General features: G+C 34.7%; 3 protein-coding genes across 4 annotated transcripts; 2 read left to right on the forward strand and 1 right to left on the reverse strand.

Annotated features, from left to right (window-relative positions):
- Positions 3688-6078, forward strand: LOC104777695. The gene is made up of 3 exons (XM_010501991.2): positions 3688-3968; positions 4046-4360; positions 5156-6078. The coding sequence occupies exons 1-3, from the start codon at positions 3843-3845 to the stop codon at positions 5894-5896; spliced, it is 1182 nt and encodes a 393-aa protein (XP_010500293.1). The 5' UTR covers positions 3688-3842; the 3' UTR covers positions 5897-6078.
- On the forward strand, positions 7376-9522 carry LOC104779186 (serpin-ZX-like). The gene is made up of 3 exons (XM_010503563.2): positions 7376-7865; positions 8585-9107; positions 9332-9522. The coding sequence occupies exons 1-3, from the start codon at positions 7476-7478 to the stop codon at positions 9520-9522; spliced, it is 1104 nt and encodes a 367-aa protein (XP_010501865.1). The 5' UTR covers positions 7376-7475.
- On the reverse strand, positions 12565-16490 carry LOC104777696 (receptor-like protein 12). Of its 2 annotated transcripts, none has more exons than XM_010501993.1 (2): positions 13145-16490; positions 12565-13018 (listed from the first exon to the last, which is right to left on the reverse strand). In XM_010501993.1, exons 1-2 carry the CDS (start codon positions 16446-16448, stop codon positions 12750-12752), a joined length of 3573 nt encoding a protein of 1190 aa, XP_010500295.1. In that variant the 5' UTR covers positions 16449-16490; the 3' UTR covers positions 12565-12749. The 2 variants fall into 2 exon arrangements, with proteins under 2 accessions (XP_010500295.1, XP_010500294.1); XM_010501992.1 differs by having other exon boundaries at positions 12565-13072.

The following is a 22681-nucleotide window of genomic DNA, read 5'->3' on the forward strand; positions in this document are numbered from 1 at the left end:
ATACCGGTTCATTAGCCAAATCCCTATATTCATAAAAAGTAGAACTGATGATTGATGTTTTAGCTAGAACTATCATTTGTAATTAGACTAAAATCACTTCACTATATATATGTGATTTTAAGTATGCTTTTTTTATTTACATCAATCTTGTCAATATTAAGTATGAAATCCATCAATAATAACTTTCTTTTTTTCTTTCTCTTTTTTTTGGTTAAATGACATATTTCATTGAATTTATTTTTCTTTAAATTTAATTTCCATTAGTGATAAGACTAAAGAATAGATTTCCGAATACAGTACGTGCCCAATGGGATGTGTCATGTAATGTAAATATGATAACACTAAAGATTTTTTTCTAAAAATAAGTTTTCAACCAATTTGTTTTCTTTATATATATGTTTTATAAGTTTACAGAATAAATTCATATCAAATTTATCTTGTGAGTATCAAATTATAATTTGTATATCAAATTGGTTGACAAGTAGTTTGTTTTCTTTATATATATGTTTTATAAGTTTTTTTTTCAGAGGACTAAGTAATTTATATCCGTAACTTGTGAACTTTGTTCAGGCAAATTTACATTGAATACAGTTAGTAAGTATAATAATAGTTCAACGTTGTATCCTCCAAAAGCTTCCTATAATTTATCTTAGCATCCTAGTCCCTTGAAGTTAAAACTGCACTCAGATTATCTAGTCAAAGATTTTAATTATTAGTATTTAAAATTATATTTACAAAAACACTGTTTTACAAAAAGAGTGTTAAGACTGGTGACTAATGGGTTTGAAACCAAAACAGTAGACCACCTACATAATCGGGTGCACTCGCCAATGTACTTAATCGGTTTCGAATACCCTTATCGAGTATTGATATGTGAGCTTGGGGGCTGCTGGCATTGATGTCTCTCCATGACGTCGAATTTTACGTTCCCTCCAAATACTATATACAGTATATGGATAGTGGAGTGAAACACGTACGAGTGAAGTCGTGAAGTAGAAGAATTTGTGAGTAAGAGAACTAGACACTCCCATCTAGTTGTGAATCTGTTGCCAAGAATGCCTCGTAAGAGCAGACTAGATATATTCCACCTGAGCAGATTATAGCATGAGAAAAACAAGTGATCCCTTGTCTCCACTCCTCCACAAAAAAACACAGTTTCCTTTCATACCTATATTCCACCTGAGCAATCTATCTCTTGTGGCTAGGCGATTTAGAATAGCAACCCAACTTATGAAGGAATACTTTGGTGTGGTCTGGAGTTGAGGAACCGAACAACCTAAAAATATATATTTAATTACTTGTATTTTATTCTCACTGTTTCATTTCATTATCCATAATGCATCAAACATTGATTTCGAAAATTCACAAACTATCATTTCATTTACTTTATCTCATTATGATCCATATATATATATATATTTTCTTTGGAATCTATTGGATACATGATCCACCAATTCTTATAATTGAATTGCGATACATTATCAGAAAATAAAAAACCTTAAATCTGATGTTGAACAATTAGTCGATGTATTAAAATTCACATGAATAAGAAACCATATATGGAGCCTTTTCTTGCCGATGTCATTGACGCAGCCCTTCTCCACTACACTTGGAGTTACAAGCCTTGGTTTGGGCAATGAAGTCTATTCTTGTCGGTGGTTTTGATTGTCAACGTTTCGAAACAGATTGTGCGGAACTTGTCGCAATGGTGCAGTCCCCCAACAAATGACTGGCCTTTTCTATCTTGTTTAACGACTTCACTTTGCTCCAATCTTTCATTCCTTTTTTCACTTTGACCAGGATTGCCCGTGCGTCAAATGTGAGGGTCTAACTCGTTCTTCGAGAACTTTAGTTTCAGAATTTTTTTTGTAAACTCGTATCCTCTGATTTGGGCAGCCAATCTTAAAGTTATTTTCTAATTATATATGGATTTGTCGTTCATCTACTACAAGTTTACTTAGATTTTTGTTGTTGTTGTACATCATATCAAATTATGAATCACTAAACTTGAATAAGGATATATATCTTTGAAATAGATTTTAGAATGCTATTATTTATTCCCAGTGAAATGACAAGAAATATATATCACAAAATATTTCGATATGAAATGTTTATGTCATAAAATCTAATTATTTTTCGCGCCCAAAAACCGTTACCATTTATCTTTAGTTTACGAGCGAATTTTAAAATAAAATCGAATAAATTAAGTGAAACAACAACAACAACACCAGAGATGCCTATTAGGTTAATAAATATGAACCTATATTTTTTTGTCTAAAATGTTTTATTTGACCACAAATTGTAGAAAATGTATTCATGGGTAATCTGAAAATTTATTTTGCACTTCAACTAATAACAATTTAACATACAGGAACATCTAATTACTTACTCTTGAGTTCTTAAGTTTTATCAATATAAGTACCAAGCTAGGTCTTCCGTTTATACCCAGATCTATAAACATATCTTTAATCAAAATTTTACGTGAAGCTATTGAGAAATAAAAAATGGATCTTGGTCATCGCTCTAACAACAACAACGAAAGTAGTTCTAGGTCTAGTGATCTGTCGTATTTCAAAGAATAAAAATCAGTGTATCCTTTTGTTTTTGTAATTGAAATATAGCTCTTATTATTAAGATGCAATATATTAAAAGGGAACAAAGTCCAAATTAATAAAAACAAAACAACAACAGATAAAAGAGAAGATTTGATATAGAACAATTGTCCTCAAGGTTCATCCCACATATCCCTCCACCTTTTTGATAACACAACTGTTCCGATAGCTTCTTCTATGGTAAGCCTTCTTAAGATATCAAACAAAAGATCGGTTGGGAGGTCGCTAATTCGGTCTTGAGTATTGTCTTCATCAACAATAACACTTTGGTTTTGTGCATCAGATGATGGTAATGGATTATTCTCCATGGATTGATGCAAAGTTAGAGCAGGAAATGATAATTTTGTGAAGAAGAGAGAACTTTTTCTTTTTTACTTCTGGATTATTCATATGTAAGAGAAAAAGAGGTGATAACATGCATGTATATATTCTTGATATGTAGTTAATTACGAGGAGATGAGAAAAGACTAAATAAAGACAATAAAAATAATTGGGGTTATTTTCATAATTAAAAAAATCTAACCAAGTTTAAAGAAAGAAATTTTTTTCATTTGAACATTTTCCCTTTATTTGACTTTCACACACGAAAATTGGGAAAATTTAACACATGGAACCAATTTCCTTTTATAAAATGTTATATACTAAGTAAGAAATATTTATTTGAAAAAAAAAAATCAAAATTTGATTACAAAATAGAAAAATAAAGCTGCAAACAATTTCTTGAGATGCAGAAGAAATACAACATATTTTTGGTTCTGATTCTGTCATATATATAAAAGATTAAAATATGAAAAGTATTGGTAATATATGTAAATCAGTGTAAACAAAAACTAAATAACTAAGCTATATTAGTCTAACAAATAAATATAAATGTAATCGATATAGTTATTTTTCATGAAACTATAACTCCATATATAATCCCCATTTTATGTGAATATTTACAAACAAAATTTTATGTAGTATATTACATATTATTTAAAATTATTGATTTTTGCATGAACTAAATTTTTTATATATAATAGTTGCAAATATTAAATTTAAATCGTTAAGAGTAAATGTGGTATAGAGCGCACTAACCATGTGAAAGACTTGCCACATCACTAACAAGTAAAAAGAAACCGATATTTGGAAAACATCAATGGGCTTTATCGTCATTTCCTTAAAAAGAGCCGCGACGAGACAGTCGTTGACGACGATGACGGTTACGACGGCGTAAACCTTATCGGACGAATGAAGATGTATCGCTCTCCTTTCTCCGTCATACTCTCTCTCTTCTTCCAAGCCCTTGCTCTTGCCGTAGCTCTCGATCCGTCGCAGCCTGAAGAATCCAACATCACAGCAACACCTATTCTACAGGTAAATTTTCAAATCGATTAAAATCAATCTTCGTCTCCGGTGTTTAATCGCCCTAACAATTGATTTTGTTTACTTAGGATGTGTTGAAAGAGATAACGGTGAAGCAGAAGTGGAATCTGGAGGAAGTGATATTTAAGAAATTGGAAGTTAAGAAGCTTCGTATTGGTATTGGTCGGAGATTTGAGATCCGGATCCGATTAGGCAAGAGTCGATTCGTTTTCATCTTCCCAGATGAAGTAACCGATTGGAGAAGAAGCGTCGGAGGAAGAGATGAGGAGTTGCAGGAAGTAGTTCGGGAAGTTAATTCGACTAAGGTTCTTGATCCGCTTGTATTGAAAGGTCCATTTGAGTTACGAGTTGATGGCGATGGCCTTCTCTCGCTTGAGTTGCCGGTAAATGTTCTTCTTGCATCGCTTTATTCGAGACTCTCTTACTGTTGTGATCTATTCAATGTTAGGATTATCGGAGGAATTAGAAACTTAGGTCTTGTTTTTAGTGAATTTTTGGCGATTCTGCTGATGAGAGTGTGAATCATTCTTATTGTTCCATTGGAATGTGCATCAGAATTTGGTTTTTGTGTTTCTCCTTCAAGTGCAAAACGTACAGAAAGTTCTGAATAAACTTTGAGGAGGAACTAGTATTTGTGTTTAAACCTAAAAACCCAGATAGTGTCAGAGTTTTCAAGAAAAATGTTATCGACTTTTGGAGCATAAGAACTCTAAAAACCTCTGCTTTGTTCTTAAGTCTAAATGTTTCTTTCCATGTTTCAAAGCAAATTGCGGTAGTAGCTAAGCACAAGATTTGCTATGATTGATTTTTAAGATCTATTCATTGCTCGGACTATCTGAGGAATTAAGCACATAAGTCTTGTTAGGTGAAATTCTGGCGTTTTCATTCCTGGTCTCGAGCAGTTGCTTGTTCAAATGTTCCTGTTCCATTGGGGTTTACATTAAACTATGCTATTTTATTTGATCTTGGCTTTAAGTGCAAAAACTAATGAACGCTCTGAATAACGTTTTAAGGAAGACTTGATTTTTGTGTTCTTAAACCTAAAAACCCTGACAGTGTCAATATAAAACTTTGCTTTGATATAAAATCTGCAAGTTCCTTTCCATGTTTTGTAATCTTTGTGTGTGAGTAGCTTTTTTTATCACTGATGACTTCGAGCTTTTATGGTTTGTTTTCAGATGAACATTTCACATAGCGGTTTAAAACGAGTTCTTGTCAGTGAGGGCATCTCAGTAGAAATAAGGGAAGCTCAAGCAGTCTCTCTTTTCCACTCATCCCATCGAAGATATGCTGCTACTGTCGATTCTGTATATATCAAAGAAGGAAGTTCTTTATTGTCGTTTCAGGGTTCTGTGTGCATGCCATTGCCTCCCATACAAATCGTAGGATCAGCTTCATTGGTTGCCTTTAAGACTCCGAATGATTCGCAAATCAAGACTTCTTATTTATCCGATGAGGCAATCCATTTACATGCAGAAAAATGTTATTATAAAGCTCACACGTACAGGCAGCATCGTTTCCCTACGGATCTTCTTGGCTTGAAGATTGACAAGTTGGAAAAACTTCTGAGCTCTTTTGGGAATGGAACCCGACAAACAGTAAGCTCTGTGACAGCGAAATTAAAGGCATCAGGCATGGTACGGTTTCAGTTGGAGATCGAGAGAAGTATTGGGAGGAATGAGAGTGTAATAAATAAAAGAGTCGAGTGGAGAACAAAACCAAAGATCGAACGGGTTTGGTTTGAAGTAACGGCGAAAATTGAAGGGGATAAGTTGAAAACAGTGGGCATGAGAAAAGTGGTGCCTTTCATTGAAGTGGATACAGAAGCATGGAGCAGTTTGATGTCTAACATGTCATTCACTAAGTTTCCATCATTACTTGTTCCTCAAGAAGCTTTAACACTCGATGTTAAATGGTAGGCGCGACACTTTTGTAAGTAACTTTGTCTTTTGTTTTTGTTTCTCTCTCTTTACACTTTTGATGATCTCCCAGAAAGGCAGAAACCACAATGTAATGATGGATTGTATTTAATCGCCCTTGTATGTATGTATATACTTCTGGTTCTATAAAGGATTATTTATCACGAAAATTGGTGAAAGGAGTTGTGTTAGGCTTAGGCATCATTGCATGAACAAGTGTTGGATTTTGAGATTGTGTTAGTTTTACATTTATTTTCTTCACTTCAAATTTACAATTATCTCTCATTTTAATTATACTATGAATTAAATTATAACTCCTGTGGTAGTTTAAATATTTTTCAATTATGTAAACGTGAAATGTTTGGGTCAACAAAGTTATTTAGTCCGACCCATGTAAATCACAAAAATATAGCACTTTGAGAAGAAACCCATCTTATATTATAATTATAGTTATATAAAATATTTAAAAATGACCATTTCCAGATTATTACTTTATTTTGGTCTTAATTTTTGTTTTTGTCATCACAAACTTGAATTAAAATTCATAAAAGTTTTGTAATCGGTCTGGTCGAATACATGTTTTATTTTATACTCATCGCTTGCTTGCACCGAGAGGTAAACACAACAAGTCGTCTATAAGCAAAGCACAGATTCATACTCTTTTTAAATTTATTTCATATAAGTTCTAGTTCCATCGTACGGAGTCTTACACATCATTTCAAAACATTTTGTCAACTGTTTCTTTAAAGTTTAGCCGATGTTTCACGTTCTTCGCTTGGCGCTTCGACGTATACGGTGAGCGTATTCTCCTTACACGTATTATATGATCGACATTATAAATTTGGTTTACACAAATCATTTGACCGACATAACAAAACATTAATCTGATTTTTCTTTTACTTTATATCTAACAAGTTTGGTTTTTTTTTTTGAAATGCCAATAGTTCGTTTTATTTAACACGCTCCAAAATTTTAATGGGGTTTGACAGACTTGGTCTAATAAAAACCACAATTTTTAAAATTAGTAATTTGTTGTATTTTTTTATGTCTGTTAGTTTTGCAGATTAGCCTATATACTCTTTTTTTTTTTTTTTTTTTTNTGGCAGCTGTCCTCATACTTTTCAAGTTTTAGTTTTTTTTGTTAATTTTACGAAGAATATTCCAAATTATAATTTGTCTACTCAATTACAAATGATGATCACAATTTTAAGCAAATTTAGATCTAAAACAAGAAAATAATATTTTCATTAAAATGTAAATAGAGATATTCTCATATATATCACCACTAAATTTTAGTTAAAATAATTGCATAACCCAGCTACAGAGTAGAATAATCCACAAAACCCACAGTTAAAAAAGAATTAGATCACTTTATTATAACCATTGAGTCATTGACCGACATATGGAGAGAGTCGTGTCACCCAAAAAAAAAAATGGACCGACATGTCAATTTATATAATCTTTATTTTAACTATATAGTATTCAAATGGGTAATGTTCTAAAAAATAAATGAATATCTCAACCGTCTCCTCCTATACACAGCAAACTCGTCGACCAGTCACGACCACCTCCGGCGAAAATGGACGTGCGTGAATCAATCTCGACGCAAAACCAAGTCTCAATGAGTTTCGCCAAACACGTGATCACCACCGTCTCTCAAAACTCCAACGTCATCTTCTCTCCGGCTTCAATCAACGTCGTACTCAGTGTAATCGCCGCTGGATCCACCGGCGCTACCAAAGATCAGATCCTCTCTTTTCTCAAGTTCTCTTCCACTGATCAGCTCAATACTTTCTCTTCCGATATCGTCTCCGCTGTTCTCGCTGACGGTAGTGCTAACGGTGGTCCGAAGCTCTCGGTCGCTAATGGCGCCTGGATCGATAAGTCTCTCTCGTTTAAGCCGTCGTTTAAGAAGCTTCTGGAAGATTCTTACAGAGCTGCTTCGAATCAAGCTGATTTCCAATCGAAGGTGAGATTCTAATTTGGTTTTTCCAATTTGATTTCTTGGTTCTGTGATCTAGGGTTTGAAAGCATTGAGAGAGGCTTAGCATCTTGTGATGGTTATGAACTTTGTGTGGACTTTAAACTCTTTAGTAGACACAATCAAAGGCCAATATGTGGCTTTGTTGTTTCTTAATGTTACCCTGACCCTGAGGATGTATGTATCTGTCCATTGTTTCTTATGCATCTTTGGTTTGTGTGAAATTTTAGTGGCTTGTGATTTGAGTTACTGTTAGGGTTTATGTTGACGAATGACGATTACTCTGTTCTGGTTCTGTTTGTAGCGTTTTAAAACATGGAGACTTATCTTTTGATCATTAGGAACTTTGTGTGGACTGTATTAGACACATTTAAAGAACAAAATGTGGATTTTTTTTTTTTGTTTTTGAGTTTCACTGTTGATCTGTATATTGCTTCTTATGCGTCTTTGGTTTGTGTGAAAATTGATTATAGGTTTTATGTTGATGATTATTTTGTTTCCTAGGTTTGCCGTGAGGATCTGTATGTGATAATTGATTCTTATGCATCTTGGCTTGTCTGAAACTTGAGTGGTTTGTGGTTTGATGTAGTGATCGGGTTTATGTTGATGGTTTTGTTTTGAAAGCTGTGGTAGTAATGTTTTAAAGGTTTGTGATTTATTTTACTGATTGATAAGGTTTTGTGTGTTGATGATTTTTTGTTATGAAGGCTGTGGAAGTGATTGCTGAGGTGAATTCATGGGCTGAAAAGGAGACAAATGGTCTCATCACTGAGGTTCTTCCAGAAGGATCAGCTGATAGTATGACCAAATTGATCTTCGCAAATGCATTGTACTTCAAGGGCACATGGAATGAGAAATTCGATGAGTCATTAACAAAAGACGGTGACTTTCACCTTCTTGACGGTAAAAAAGTGACTGCACCATTCATGACCTGCAAGAAGAAACAGTACGTAAGTGCTTACGATGGGTTCAAAGTATTGGGACTTCCTTACTTACAAGGACAGGATAGACGACAATTCTCCATGTACTTTTATCTTCCCGATTCCAACAACGGACTGTCTGATCTGCTTGACAAAATAGTTTCTGCTCCTGGGTTCTTAGACAGCCACATTCCACGCAGACAAGTTAAAGTTGGTGAATTCAAGATTCCGAAGTTTAAATTCTCTTTCGGGTTCGACGCTTCAGACGTTTTGAANGAAAGCATTGAGAGAGGCTTAGCATCTTGTGATGGTTATGAACTTTGTGTGGACTTTAAACTCTTTAGTAGACACAATCAAAGGCCAATATGTGGCTTTGTTGTTTCTTAATGTTACCCTGACCCTGAGGATGTATGTATCTGTCCATTGTTTCTTATGCATCTTTGGTTTGTGTGAAATTTTAGTGGCTTGTGATTTGAGTTACTGTTAGGGTTTATGTTGACGAATGACGATTACTCTGTTCTGGTTNTCATAAAGCATGTATCGAAGTGAACGAAGAAGGAACAGAAGCTGCAGCGGCATCAGCTGGAGTTATAAAGCTAAGGTCTTTGGCTATGATGGAAGACGAGATAGATTTTGTGGCGGATCATCCGTTTCTGTTGGTGGTCACTGAGAACATAACAGGAGTGATTCTGTTCATCGGCCAAGTTGTTGATCCGTTGCATTAAAACTAATTTGGAGCTTACTGGTTTTACATATAGTCGAGTATTCAATAAATGAGTGTTTTTACGAGTGATGATGATGATTTGAGGACTAATCTTTGTGCTATGTACATCGTTTTTGATGTCTGTAATAATGATAACATCCCTTCGTTTGGTACATGTTTTGATGGATCTCAAAGCTTTTCTAACACAGTAAATATACTCATAGGTTCAATATGATAATTCCTCTCATACATGAAACTTGATTCATCAGATATAAATAATGCTTGATGCATCACATGCTTGCTTTTTCTTCATGAAATATTACAAATTATTTATGATGTTATCATATATACCAACTTCATCGAACATAACAGCAATGCATGCGTAAATGATTTCTGGTGGTCCGTTGCTTGCTTCGGCCAAAAAACTTCATGAACCACTCATGCTTGTACGAAGCCACTATGTATCCCATCGCTAATCCAAATACAACTCCAGGTGCAAAGCCTAAACCTGCTGCTACCCAAGTGAATGATTCTTCTTCTTCTTCTTCTTTTGTCTCCATTAGTTTAGGTTGTGGTGGTGGTGGCGCTTTGATATCTCCACAAACATCCTTAAGGGAAGGACCATTAAGTCCAGGGTTCCCTTCATATGAGGAGCAATTTTGTCGTTGAAACTGTGTGCCTTGTGGTATGGAACCTTCAAGCTGGTTATGTGAAACGTTTATCACTTCGAGAGAAGAGAGGGTTCCAAGCTCAGGAGGAGTCTCACCAGAAATCTTGTTTTGGGATAGGTCTAGTGACTCCAGAAATCTTGATTCACCAGAAATCTTTTTCAGTAAGAGTAAAAATATAATTTTAATATTAGACTAATAAAATATTTTAAATAATTATTAAAAAATATTATTTTTCACTCTAATTAATTATGGACAAAATTACTAATTAATCTTTCAAAATTGTAAACCAATAAAAGTTTTAAAAATTAATATTTTATATCTAAATATACGATATGGTTATTTTTAATAACTATAATTGGAAAATTTTGTTAAAATTATAAATTATGATTCTCCAATCATATTTAAAAGTTTTCATGTTTAAAATATAATAAAAGGTTTCATGTTTAAAATAAGTTTGATTTGGACATTTGAATGTACGAATATGTTAATAGAGTCTGGTATGGTATATTGGTATCTGAAAAAAAAATATCTTAACATTTTTAATACATGTTAATAGAATTGTCGGATCGGTTTAATTCAGAAAAAAAATCTGATTGCACTAATCGGATCATCATTCATTATTATCTTAGTCGAAATAGAAAACTATCATATTATTCCGATAACAAATATGAGCTTCTAATGAAATCATACTATATTAATTGAGAAGTACAAATATGACACTAACGTTATAGATTGTTAAAAGTTACATTGTCATGCCATTAGACTTAACTATTAAGGCAAATGTTTAATTTTTCAGTAATAAAAATATAATTTTAATATTAGACTTATAAAATATTGTAAATAATAATTAATTACCTAAAATATTATTTCTCTCTCTAAATAATTATGGACTAAAATTACTAATTAATTTTTAAAAATTGTAAACCAATCAAAATTTTAAAAATTAAGATTTTATATCTAAGTATACAATATTATTATTTTTAATAACTATATTTGAAAAAAAAAATATTTTAAGTTATGATTCTCCAGTCACCTTTTTTTTTAATTTCATTTACAAATTGTTTTGAATTATCATATAATACAAATTCCAATAATACGATAAAAAAAAAATATTGTCACAACCGAGGTTCGAACCCTGATCTTATACATGTGGACAGAAACCCTTACTACTCGATCCAGCTCAAAAATTGCAAGATTCAACAATGAGCGTCTTCAGATTTATCGAATTCCGAGAAAACACTTCCATTACCAGATCCACGAGTTAGATTCAAACAAAGAACAAAAATCATAGCCAGAGATTCATTGCTCAAGCTAACGGACTTGCAATCACATGAGAGAGCAAGCTTAATCACCAAATCGAATCCATTGAATATTGACGCCAGGAAAGAGAAAATCTCATCCTTAGCATCTAGAGATAACTGATGACGAGACTGAATTACGGCGTCGAACAGTGGTGGAGGAAGCTCAAGTGAGCGCTGTAGTTGAGGGAGGTAGCCAAAGATGAATTTTGTGCGAGTTCAATTCTTTTTGTTACGTCTAAGCTATAGTTATATGATTGAACAAAAAGTGTTGCATGGGATCCACCAAGTCCGAGATAGCAATGTCCAATTAGTCACGAATGCCATCAAACTTGATATGATCTCCAGCGTCATACATTCCTTTCGACAAGTCGATGTTTGTTTCATTTCCACAAAATCTTACTAGCGTTCCAGCTTGTAAATTAAATAAAAGAAGAGAAGATTAAACTCAGATAACTAATTTTAAACTTGGAACCCTCTGTGTTTTCTGACATGATGCTGACACAAGTTGCTACTAAATTTTGAACTATTGTCCAAATCAGATGGCTGGTAAATGATTCTGAGATTGATGTGAATCTGCTTAAGGAAAAAGATACGGAAGTTGTAGAACGAGTTTGAGGATTAAAAACGCAGCCATCATAAAGTCGTTGTGACGTGCCATGAACTAGAAGAACAAATTCAAAGGTGAACAGTATCAGCTTTACTAGAATGTGAAAGAGCCTAGATGTTCCCATTTCTCGTACTTCTTATGATCAAGTTTTGTGTTAATTAGCCTGGATGTTTTATACGTATATATTTTCACTTTATCCTAGAAACAGAAACACTTCTTTGGTTGCGACGAGTGACGACTGAGATCAAGAGCAAACAGGTAAATTTTCCCATGCTTCTCAACTTTTGTTCCGTGCCAATCACATTTTGCTTACAATATTTCAGCTTCATAAACTTGACTTCCTTTCTGCATTTGGATTCGTGTTCAAGTGGATTCAAATTGAAGCTCATTGCTCACTATACCACCTAGCTACAATCAGTTTAGGTGCATAATTATATCTAATCACAGACACAAAGACAAACAAAACCATGCACATCTATAGGAGATTTGAGTAAACGAAGTTGCTTATCAAACAACTTGTACATTTTAATATTGATGGGTCTGTCATTGAATTAATCTTTTTGCTAGTCTTTGGTTTAATAAAAGTTCAAAACATGTATTATACAAAACATGCGATACAACAAATTATTTATGAACATATATAACAACGATGCGATTAGGAAGAAATAATTTATTGATGAGTGACTTGACAAGTTCTGGTGCTCTGTTGCTTGGTTCGGCCAAAAATCTTCATGAACCACTCATGCTTGTACGAAGTCGTTATGTATCCCATCGCTAGCCCAAATACAACTCCTGGTCCAAAGCCTAAACCTGCTGCTACCCAACTCAATGATTCTTCTTCTTCTTCTTCTTCTTTTGTCTCCACCAGTTCGGGTTGTGGTGGTGTTTTGATATCTCCACAAACATCCTTAAGGGAAGGACCATCAAGTCCGGGGTTTCCTTCATAAGAGGAGCAATTTTGTCGTTGAAATTGTGTGCCTTGTGGTATGGAACCTACAAGCTGGTTATGTGAAACGTTTATCCACTCGAGAGAAGAGAGAGTCCCAAGTTCAGAAGGAATCGTACCAGAAATATTGTTTTGGGATAGGTCAAGTGACTCAAGATTCGTCAAGTTTGCCAAAGAAGATGGGATGTGGCCCGTGAAATCATTGCTTGACATGTTGAGAATACGAAGCTCCTTCAGCAGACCAACAGAATCAGGAATTGTTCCATGGAGTTGATTTCCTGAAAAATCGATGGCTGTGAAGATTGTAAGGATACGTTCCATCTCCATTGACACTCCTTTAATCATCAACACAAGTGAAAAGTAGTAGCTTCCTGAACCACTCCGAATGTACTCTGGTTCTATATTATTATCTCTCATGGAGGACATGGCAGTCCAGTTCAAAAAGTAATCAGATGGCAATGTACCAAAGAAGTCATTATATGATACATCAATGATTTTCAACTGAGGAAACCCAAACCAAACCCCATCAGCGTTATGTAATGTGCCATGAAACTTGTTAGAGCGAATGACGAGAACTTGAAGCTTCTGCAAAGAACTCAAGTGGAAGGGAAATATGTCGTTGATTGTGTTGCTTGCCACATTTAAAACTTCCAAGGCTGAGCAACCAACAAGAGAAGCAGGAATTTTTCCCTCTAATCGGTTGTGACTGATGTCAATTGACGTTAAGCTCTTGGCGTTATGAAATATTTCAGGAAGAATGCCGTTGAGTCTGTTGTTACGGAGATTCAGATATGAAAGAGACCTCATGAGAGTCTCTAAACACCGAGGAATTGAGCCTTGGAGATTGTTGTCTGATAGATCAAGAACCTCTAGAGAGCTTAGTCCACATATTTGACTCTCACCCGAAATCATGTTTTGGGATAGGTCTAATGACTCCAGATTCGTCAGGTTTGCCAAAGAAGATGGGATGTGGCCTGTGAAAGCATTGCTTGACAAGTTGAGAATACGAAGCTCCTTCAGCAAACCAATGGAATCAGGAATTGTTCCATGGAGTTGATTTCCTGAAAAATCGATGGCTGTGAAGATTGTATGGATACGTTCCATCTCCATTGACACTCCTTTAATCATCAACACAAGTGAAAAGTAGTAGCTTCTTGAACCACTCCGAATGTACTCTGGTTCTATATTATCATCACTCTTGGAAGACATGGCAGTCCAGTTCAAAAAGTAATCAGATGGCAATGTACCAAAGAAGTCATTATATGATACATCAATGATTTTCAACTGAGGAAACCCAAACCAAACCCCATCAGCGTTATGTAATGTGCCATGAAACTTGTTAGAGCGGAGGACGAGAACTTGAAGCTTCTGCAAAGAATTCAAGTGAAAGGGAAACATGTCGTTGAATGTGTTGCTTCCCACGTTCAAAACTTCCAAGGCAGAGCAACCTCCAAGAGAAGCTGGTATTTTTCCCTCTAATCGGTTGTGACTGACGTCAAGTGTTATTAAGCTCTTGGCGTTCTGAAACATTTCAGGAAGAATGCCGCTGAGTCTGTTGTTAGGGAGATTTAGATCTGAAAGAGAACTCATCACCAGAGTCTCTAAGCACCAAGGAATTGAGCCGTTGAGGTTGTTGTTTGATAGATATAGAATCTCTAGAGAGCTTAGTCCACATACTGATCGAGGTATCTCCCCGGTGAAGTTATTCTTAGAACCAGAAAAATAATTGAGATGCTTTGAAGGTGGGATGAAGAGTGGTCCTTGAAAATCATTTGAGCTTAGATCAACCATAGTGATTTGACTCTCAGGAGAAACTTTTGAGGATCCATTAAAACCGCTGAGAGAGTTGTTAGAGAGATTCACATTGGACAACATCGGTAGTCTCCACAACCAGTCTGGTACTTGACCTTTGATTTTATTGTTGGAAAGATCTAGGTGTTCTAGATATCTTCCGTTTCTTATGAACTCAGGGAACTCAGTGATGTTGCAGCCTGGCAGGTCCAAATATGCCAAATTTGATGAAAAAACAGAATCAGAAGTGATGTTTGCGGTTGAAAGAGGGATGCCCGAGAGAGATAACATCTCCAGCTTCTTGAGAGGCGAGAAGACATTTAAGTCAACAACTCCTGGATCGACGACTTTGTTGTAATTTTTACTTCCAACATAAAAGTCTTCTAAATTAGGCAGCAGAGAGATATTCCCAATCCCAGTAAAGTCGTCGAATTCGTTATAACTCAAACGGATTGTGGTCAATGAGGGAATTTGGACTAGGGATGAAAGGACGGCTCCCGTAAAAGGATTATCATCAGCATAAAAAGACTCTAATTTGGAGAATTGGCTGATGATTGGTGGAAGGGAACCTGTGAACTGATTTGAAGAGAGAGAGAGTGTACGTAGTTGGGTCAAATTGAGTATCGAAGCTGGCAAGTTTCCACTGAGCTTGTTAGCCGAAACTTCAAAATCAGTCAATTGTTGTAGATTGCCAATTGATGATGGGAGTTCACCAACAAAACTATTAGAAGAGAGATCGAGATGAGAGAGATGAGAAAGGTTCCCAAGTGAAAATGGAATCTTCCCTGAGAACTTAGATAAGGAAAGGATCAAAGAAGTCAAATGTTTGAGGCTGCTAATGGAGTCTGGTATGAGGCCGGAAAAGGTTGTGTTTATAATGGTCAGCTCTACCAAAGAATTATTTTCACTAAACACGGGAAGATTTCCTCTCAGATTTATATTGTCGCTTAATCTAATGGACTGTAAGCTCGGTATCAGAAGAACACTACTTGGAAATTCACCAAAGAGGCTACAGTTGGTAAAATGTAATGATCTTAGAAATCGCATGTTTGAAAACTGCTGGGGGACTTCTGAAGAAATGTTTACATTGCTCATATCCAGTTCTCTAAGATTCCTCAAATTTTGAGCAAGTAGATGAAGAAAGGATCCATCAATGGATAAAGAAGAAAAATCTCTTGAAGATGAAAGATCAAGAGACACCAACTTGGTTAGTTGAAGAAGCTTGATTGGAATTTGCGAATTGTTGAAATTGTTGCCAGCGAGGTTCAGATGACGGAGATGGCGCAGTCTAAAAAGACTACTGTTGGATTTAAGTGGGCCATGGAGGAAGCTGTCACTAAGGTCTAGTCCGATCACTTTCCCCGACTTAGCAGCACACGTGATGCCATCCCAAGAACAACAATCACTTGTATTCACCCATGATTCTGTCTTCGGATAAGAGGACCCATATGAATAATCAGGTTCCTGGATCGAAAACTCACTCTTGAACTCAAGAAGAGCATCCCTTTGTTCGGAATGACACAAGTGTTGTGTAGAAGAAACAAACGTGTTTAGAATACTTGAAACGAGAAAAAGGAAACAGATGGAACGAAGAAGGAAGCTCATTCTCTGATTAGACAAGAAAGCTTTCATATTTGTGGAAATGAAAAAGTAATATGAAGTAGTGATGGTAAATTAGTGTTGCAGGTCACTACATATCAATAAACAAACACATGAAGGTCCGATTTGAAGTCTTTTCGACGAAAATTCTTTCCCACTAAATGTCATGTCTTTTCGACGAAAATTCTTCCCCACTAAAAGTCTTATCATAAGACTCTTATAGACTTGACTTGAAAGAGCATGAAAGCAATATTGCGACTACTAAACTCGTTCTTGACGTCAAAAGACTATAAAATCATGTTGAGATATTTAGAAATTAGAAACAAAAATCATTCTCAGTGAGCAAAGTAGAAATGTCTAAGTGCCGTGTGGCTTAAGTTAGCCCTTCAACTTCAGATGGGACCCCCCTGAGGCATTTCCCTATAAAATGCTTACCAAGTCGTCCTATTCCAACCTAAAAGAAACGTCAAATATTACATTTATAAATAATACCAAGTTCTTTATATGAGCCAAGTTGTTGGGTTTTGTTAACAAAACTGTACGTTTTACTTGTATTAGTAAAACAATGGTCATGTTCACTCATTTCGTAGGCTTAAATCTAAACTGTGAAAATAAATATTGATTATAGGTTGGTTACGTCTTCTATTATTGTGAACAAAAAAAAAAACTAATAAACGATTATAAGTTGGGTTATTAATTGTCTCACACTCAGGATCATGTAACATAGAGTGATGCAAGACACTTGTAACATCCCAAGAACATCTCGTCCGAAGCCTAAATCCACGACATGTTTTCCCCCCGTTGTAGCTTCACTTTCTATGGTCTAGATCTAGTAAAAGATTGAAGTTGAGCTTGGTCGATAATGGTTTCTTGAACAAACGCGCGTGGTGATAAACCGGGCTTTCTCCATCGGAGAAGAAACGAGATTTAGGGAAAGACAGCGAAGAGATTTGAGAAGCAGTGCGTTGGATCAAGCTTCGGAGTTTGAAGAACGTGTTCATCTTCTCGAGATGCGAATTTTGGCGGGCATTTTTTTTTTTTGTAAGGAGTTCTTATAGAGATTTGGAGTTTGTAAGTTCTTATAGAAATTTCTGAATTTTAGATATCGTCTTTTCTAGTCAAATATATTTCAGATTTACAATGAATAGCTCAAAGATTACATAGTTGTCTTGCCATAAGAATCCATTTGGAGGTCAAACTTCATTAGTCAAAAACATTTATAACCTTGACCATGGTTATTGATAAGATTTTGAGGATTTATTATAAAATTTGGGATAATTTTTGTGAGTTTTTTCTCAAATCAAACTGAAAGCCTCTCTCTCCACACCTAAACCTTTCAGATGAAGATATGAGTTCCAAGCAACAATTTTCAAACCATTGGCAGACTCAACATCTGACATCATTCCAAACTTTCTCACATATTCAACGGATCTAATCATCATGAATTCACACCCAATATGTTCTTCTCGGATCAAAACATCCACAATAGTTCAAAAAAATATTGGGTGTATTAATGGCTCCCTTGGCTAATATGGATATGATATATATTTTTTTATATATATACTCTGAGCTAATTAAAATATGGGCCAATTTGCTGAATAACCATATTCAATAATTTAATCAAGAATATAGCATATGATTCAAAAAAATTAAGAAAATAGGATGAGGGAGAAGGAGAACTATAATTTTAGTGTTTTAATTGTTTGGTAGGTGATAGTCGGTGGCCAGAGTTAGGAGTGGTGGCCGGTGGCTGAAGGCCGGGGTGGTGGTTGTCGGCGGCCAGAAGTTGGAGGTGACCAGCAGCCGGAGAAGGTGGTAGGTAGAGGATGGTGGTGGTGGTAATGGTGGTGGTGTTTTATACTAAGGATAAAATGGTCATTTATACATAAAATATATGGAATATGATAGTTTGATGATTAAGAGACGTAGAGTGGTTAGATAGTCAATTAAATATATTTTTTTTAGTTATTGCCGTCGAAATCCCTTGAAATATTTCCTACTTCCATGATTTTGTTTTTTTTTGGAGCTTTAGAAATATTAAGTTTTATTTATTTATTTCACTGATTTTATCCGTTGAGTTTGTGAGGAGTTCAGTGAATAAAAAAAGTTATTGATGATTTAATTTTTGTAAGTTTCTCTTTTGTTAAATGGTGTAATTTATTATTGACTATTGAGGGTGTCTTGTTTTCTTGTTCAACCCAACAAGATGTAATAAACTTTTTTTTTCCCCAAAACAATGAAAATAAAAAGAGAATCTCATACTTAATTAAAACTAAATTTATGTTTAAGAAAATATTTAATGATGTTAACAAAAAACAAAGAAAACAAAATATTGTGTTGGATTTTTGTTAAGTTCAAATATTTTTATGAAAATGTGCAAGAAGACATAAGGCTTTGGCCTTCAAAGTTACAACAAGTGTTTTTCTCCTTCATAAAGAGAGAATGTAATAGTGTTGCACATTCTCTAGCTAAATATGGTTGTATTGACAAAATTTATTATGCTGATTCTGTATTGAAGTCGATTTGGCTATCTCAAACTCTTTGTAACGATAGTTGTTAAATCAATATATATTTTTTTGCGGAAAAAAATGTGCAAGAAGACCCATCTTTTTCTTTTCTTGCGGAATTAAACGTATATTTATTACATATTGAATCTCACAAAAATGTTACACAACCATGCTACACAAAAAACAGTGATGATGGAACACTAATTTTTCATTGCAGCTTGAAATGAAAATTTCACTGAAAAAGTTATCAAGTCTTATAGAGAATAATTTTTTATATATTATATATAATAATATAAATTTGTTTGACTGAATGATATTTATTTCATTGTCAATAACAACGTTAAGAAATAAAAATCAATAGAGATATTTTTTTGAAGGTAAATTTATGTTAGATTTGACAAAAGTATCAAGTTCTTTATTTAATCTTACAAAAAACGTTACCAGAAAAGTTTATTAGGAAACAGTTATTGCATATGTTATCTAGTCAGAGATCTTCAAAACTTGACAATGAATCTCCTAAGATGTTGTATACAGAATTTCTATAATTATTCTAGATATATCTAGTAAAAATAGTAATTTGCAGTCTAGTTTCATTATATAGATTTTTTTTTTTTTTTTTTAAAAAAAACTTTAGAGGTGGTAAAATCACAACCTATATATCATTGAAATAAGATATTGTAACTAGCAATTCATGGTGGATCCTCCATTTACAAAATGGGACCTTGGTGGATCTATAAGGATCTAAAGAAAGTCTTTGATGCATCTTAGCTACACATAGATCTTCATACAATAGTTTGATTTGGATGACCACATTTAAAAGAGTAGTCAGTAGAAACTTAAGAACCCTGATTACCCCTTTTGTGGAATATAAACTAGTGTACAAGTCTCGTAAGAGTAATTTGGTAAACCTAGTTCTTGGTTGGGTAACCAAAATATTTTTAATTTTTTTATAATGAGACAAAAAAAATTCAGGACTTAAACCGAATAATATCGTTCATGTGCTCTTTGTTTCTTAAGCTGTCAGTGTTTAGAGGCTGTTGGATTGTAGCTCCTAGCCGTCCAGCCTTTACATCTCCTTTCACCTTTTATCTCCTCGCATCATCCATAGTTTTCCAATGAGTTTCGCTCCCTTGCCAAGCACAGGTTTCGTTTTGTTTGATTATAATGGTAGTTTCCAAATTTTGTCGAGTTATCTTCTTTTTATTGTTGTTCAGCGTGGTGATACCTGTCTTGAGTAATGCATCGTTCTCATTGATATTGGTGGTTTTTGAGAAGTGAGGCCTCATTCCTTGTACTTGCTTTTGAGAGCTCTAAGATATGTTTGTCTTTGAAAGGCTTTAGTTTGACGTTTATTGGCATACCAACGACGCCATCGTCGCCTCTGGAAGCGAGTTGCTTTCAGGTTTATGAAGTCTTGAGAGATCAGCTCTCACCATGATAGGAGGTGGTAGATGTTACTTCGTATTGGCCGTGGGCGTTCTTGGTAAATCTCATTCGCTGGTGCTTCAGAAGAAGAGATGCTTTGTTTTCTTGCCGGTTGCTTCAAATTTTAGTTAAAGGTTTTGTCTCCTTTCGTTTTTGGTTGTATAATTTCTGTTTAGTAGTTCTATTTTTAGACTCTACTTGACAAAATAGTTTCTACTCCTGGGTTCTTTAGACAGCCACATTCCACGCCGACAAGTTAAAGTTCGCGAATTCAAGAATCCGTAGTTTAAATTCTCTTTCGGATTCGATGCTTCAAACGTTTTGAAAGGATTGGGGCTGAATTCACCATTCAGTGGTGAAGACGGTCTAAATGAGATGGTTGAATCTCCAGAGATGGGGAAGAATCTATGCGTATCGAACATTTTCCATAAAGCATGTATCAAAGTGAATGAAGAATGAACAGAAGCTGCAGCCACATCAGCTGGAGTTATAAAGCTAAGGTCTTTGGCTATGATGGAAGAGGAGATAGATTTAGTGGCGGATCATCCGTTTCTGTTTGTGGTCACAGAGTGATAGAGAATGATGAGAGTTTAGGAATGGAAGAATTAGTATTTACTCTCATGAATTATACAGTTGGGATTACATATGTTTATATAGTAAGATAATTTCCTAAACTAAGATATAATTAAATCTTTACATATCTGTATAATAAATATTATAATATCTTTATATTAATTACATGATTTCTTGATTTTTCTATACGCCCCCTCAAGATCAAGGGGTGATGAAGAGAAGTGAAAATACGACTCTAGATTGACAAGTGGAAGTGTTGAAGAGGAAGATCCAATTATGAAAGGAGAAGGTGAGTTGTCGTTGTTGAGTATGATTTGTTGAAGACCTGATCCGGTGATGAGATAACCGGTTGGAGTTTGCCTTCAAAAGAAAGAGAACCGATTTTTTTTTTTGAAATAAAGGAAGAGAAAATAAAAATAAATACAAAAATATGGTTTTTTATGTAAGAAAATCAAATAGAAAGAAGCTCTATGGCTTGAGAAAGTGATAATAATTTTTTTTTAATGCATTAACTTCAAAACTGAAAAATAAATAAATGGGAAACGAAAAACATCAAAGAAATATTGAAAAGAAGCGTTTAGCTTGATAGATAAAATCATGAACATGTTTTTTTTTTTTTTTTAGAATAGTAAAAAGAAGCACTATGGTTTCACTACAAGAAAACATGCGTTTAGCGACTCCAATAATAGTCGCTAAACAGTCGCAAACACCTACTTTGTGACTAATAAACGACTATTTCAGATGGTCGCTAAAAAATGGTCGCAAAATTTAGGTGTCTAAAAATGATCGCAAAATTACGACTAAGTTATGACGCCAATATATACTCGTCAATAAGAGACTCTTTACAGACTCATTATATTAGGAACCTTCGGTCGTAAACATAATTACAAGTCAGTCGCAAGTTAGTGATTAAATTGTGTGACCATTTTAAGACTCCTTAGCTGTCGTCGCAAAGTATTCCTTGTATATTAGTAACCATTTTGCCACTAGTCTGATAGTTTCACAGAACTAAATTTGGTCGCAATTTGGTGACATTTTAGCATATAATAAACCTGTTTTATCTATCAAGTTAAAATTGAAAACCAAAAGAAAGATATCATAATCATTCATTACACAAAGAGATTAGCGTAATGATTGTATTATCCAAAAATATCATCCTAATGCAAAACAAGTAATAAAATCAAACATGCAATTCATGTTTTCTTAGAAAAGACAATGTTTAGAACTTGAGTAAATGGAGAAAAGGGGATGTGGTGGCTGGTGTTGTGTTTAACGCGGTGGCTGGTGGTATGATTTCTTCAGGTGTGGAATCTTCAGGTTCGGACCGCACCGTGCGGTTGCTGGTGTTGTTGCTAGTACAGTTGGTCGCAAAGAAGCCATAAAAGTCTCAAATCCTGGATCTTTGTTTTTCATGTAGATGAGAAGGTCATCGGTCTTCATTAGAGATTCTTGATGCTCCTTATCACGTCGAGCATTCTCAGCATCTAGATGAGCAATCTTGTGGCGAAGTTGTTCTTGAAGCTCGAGAAGTGTTGGTGTTGATGGAGAAGATTCTGCATAGCTTTCTTTCCTTTTCCCTTTCCTAAGTGTCTCAACAAGAGATTCAAGACCAAAAAGGTTTCCCTTCTCATCTGTTTGAGTACACAAAAACAAAGAATAACAAAAGCATTTCGTTAGTCAAGGCTAGAAACAAGTATTAAGAAACCAAAATGCTCAGCAAATAAAGAAACCATGCGGATTAAGAAAACCAAAATGTGGATT

Source organism: Camelina sativa, chromosome 3 (assembly GCF_000633955.1).
Source record: "Camelina sativa cultivar DH55 chromosome 3, Cs, whole genome shotgun sequence".
Lineage (NCBI taxonomy): Eukaryota > Viridiplantae > Streptophyta > Magnoliopsida > Brassicales > Brassicaceae > Camelina > Camelina sativa.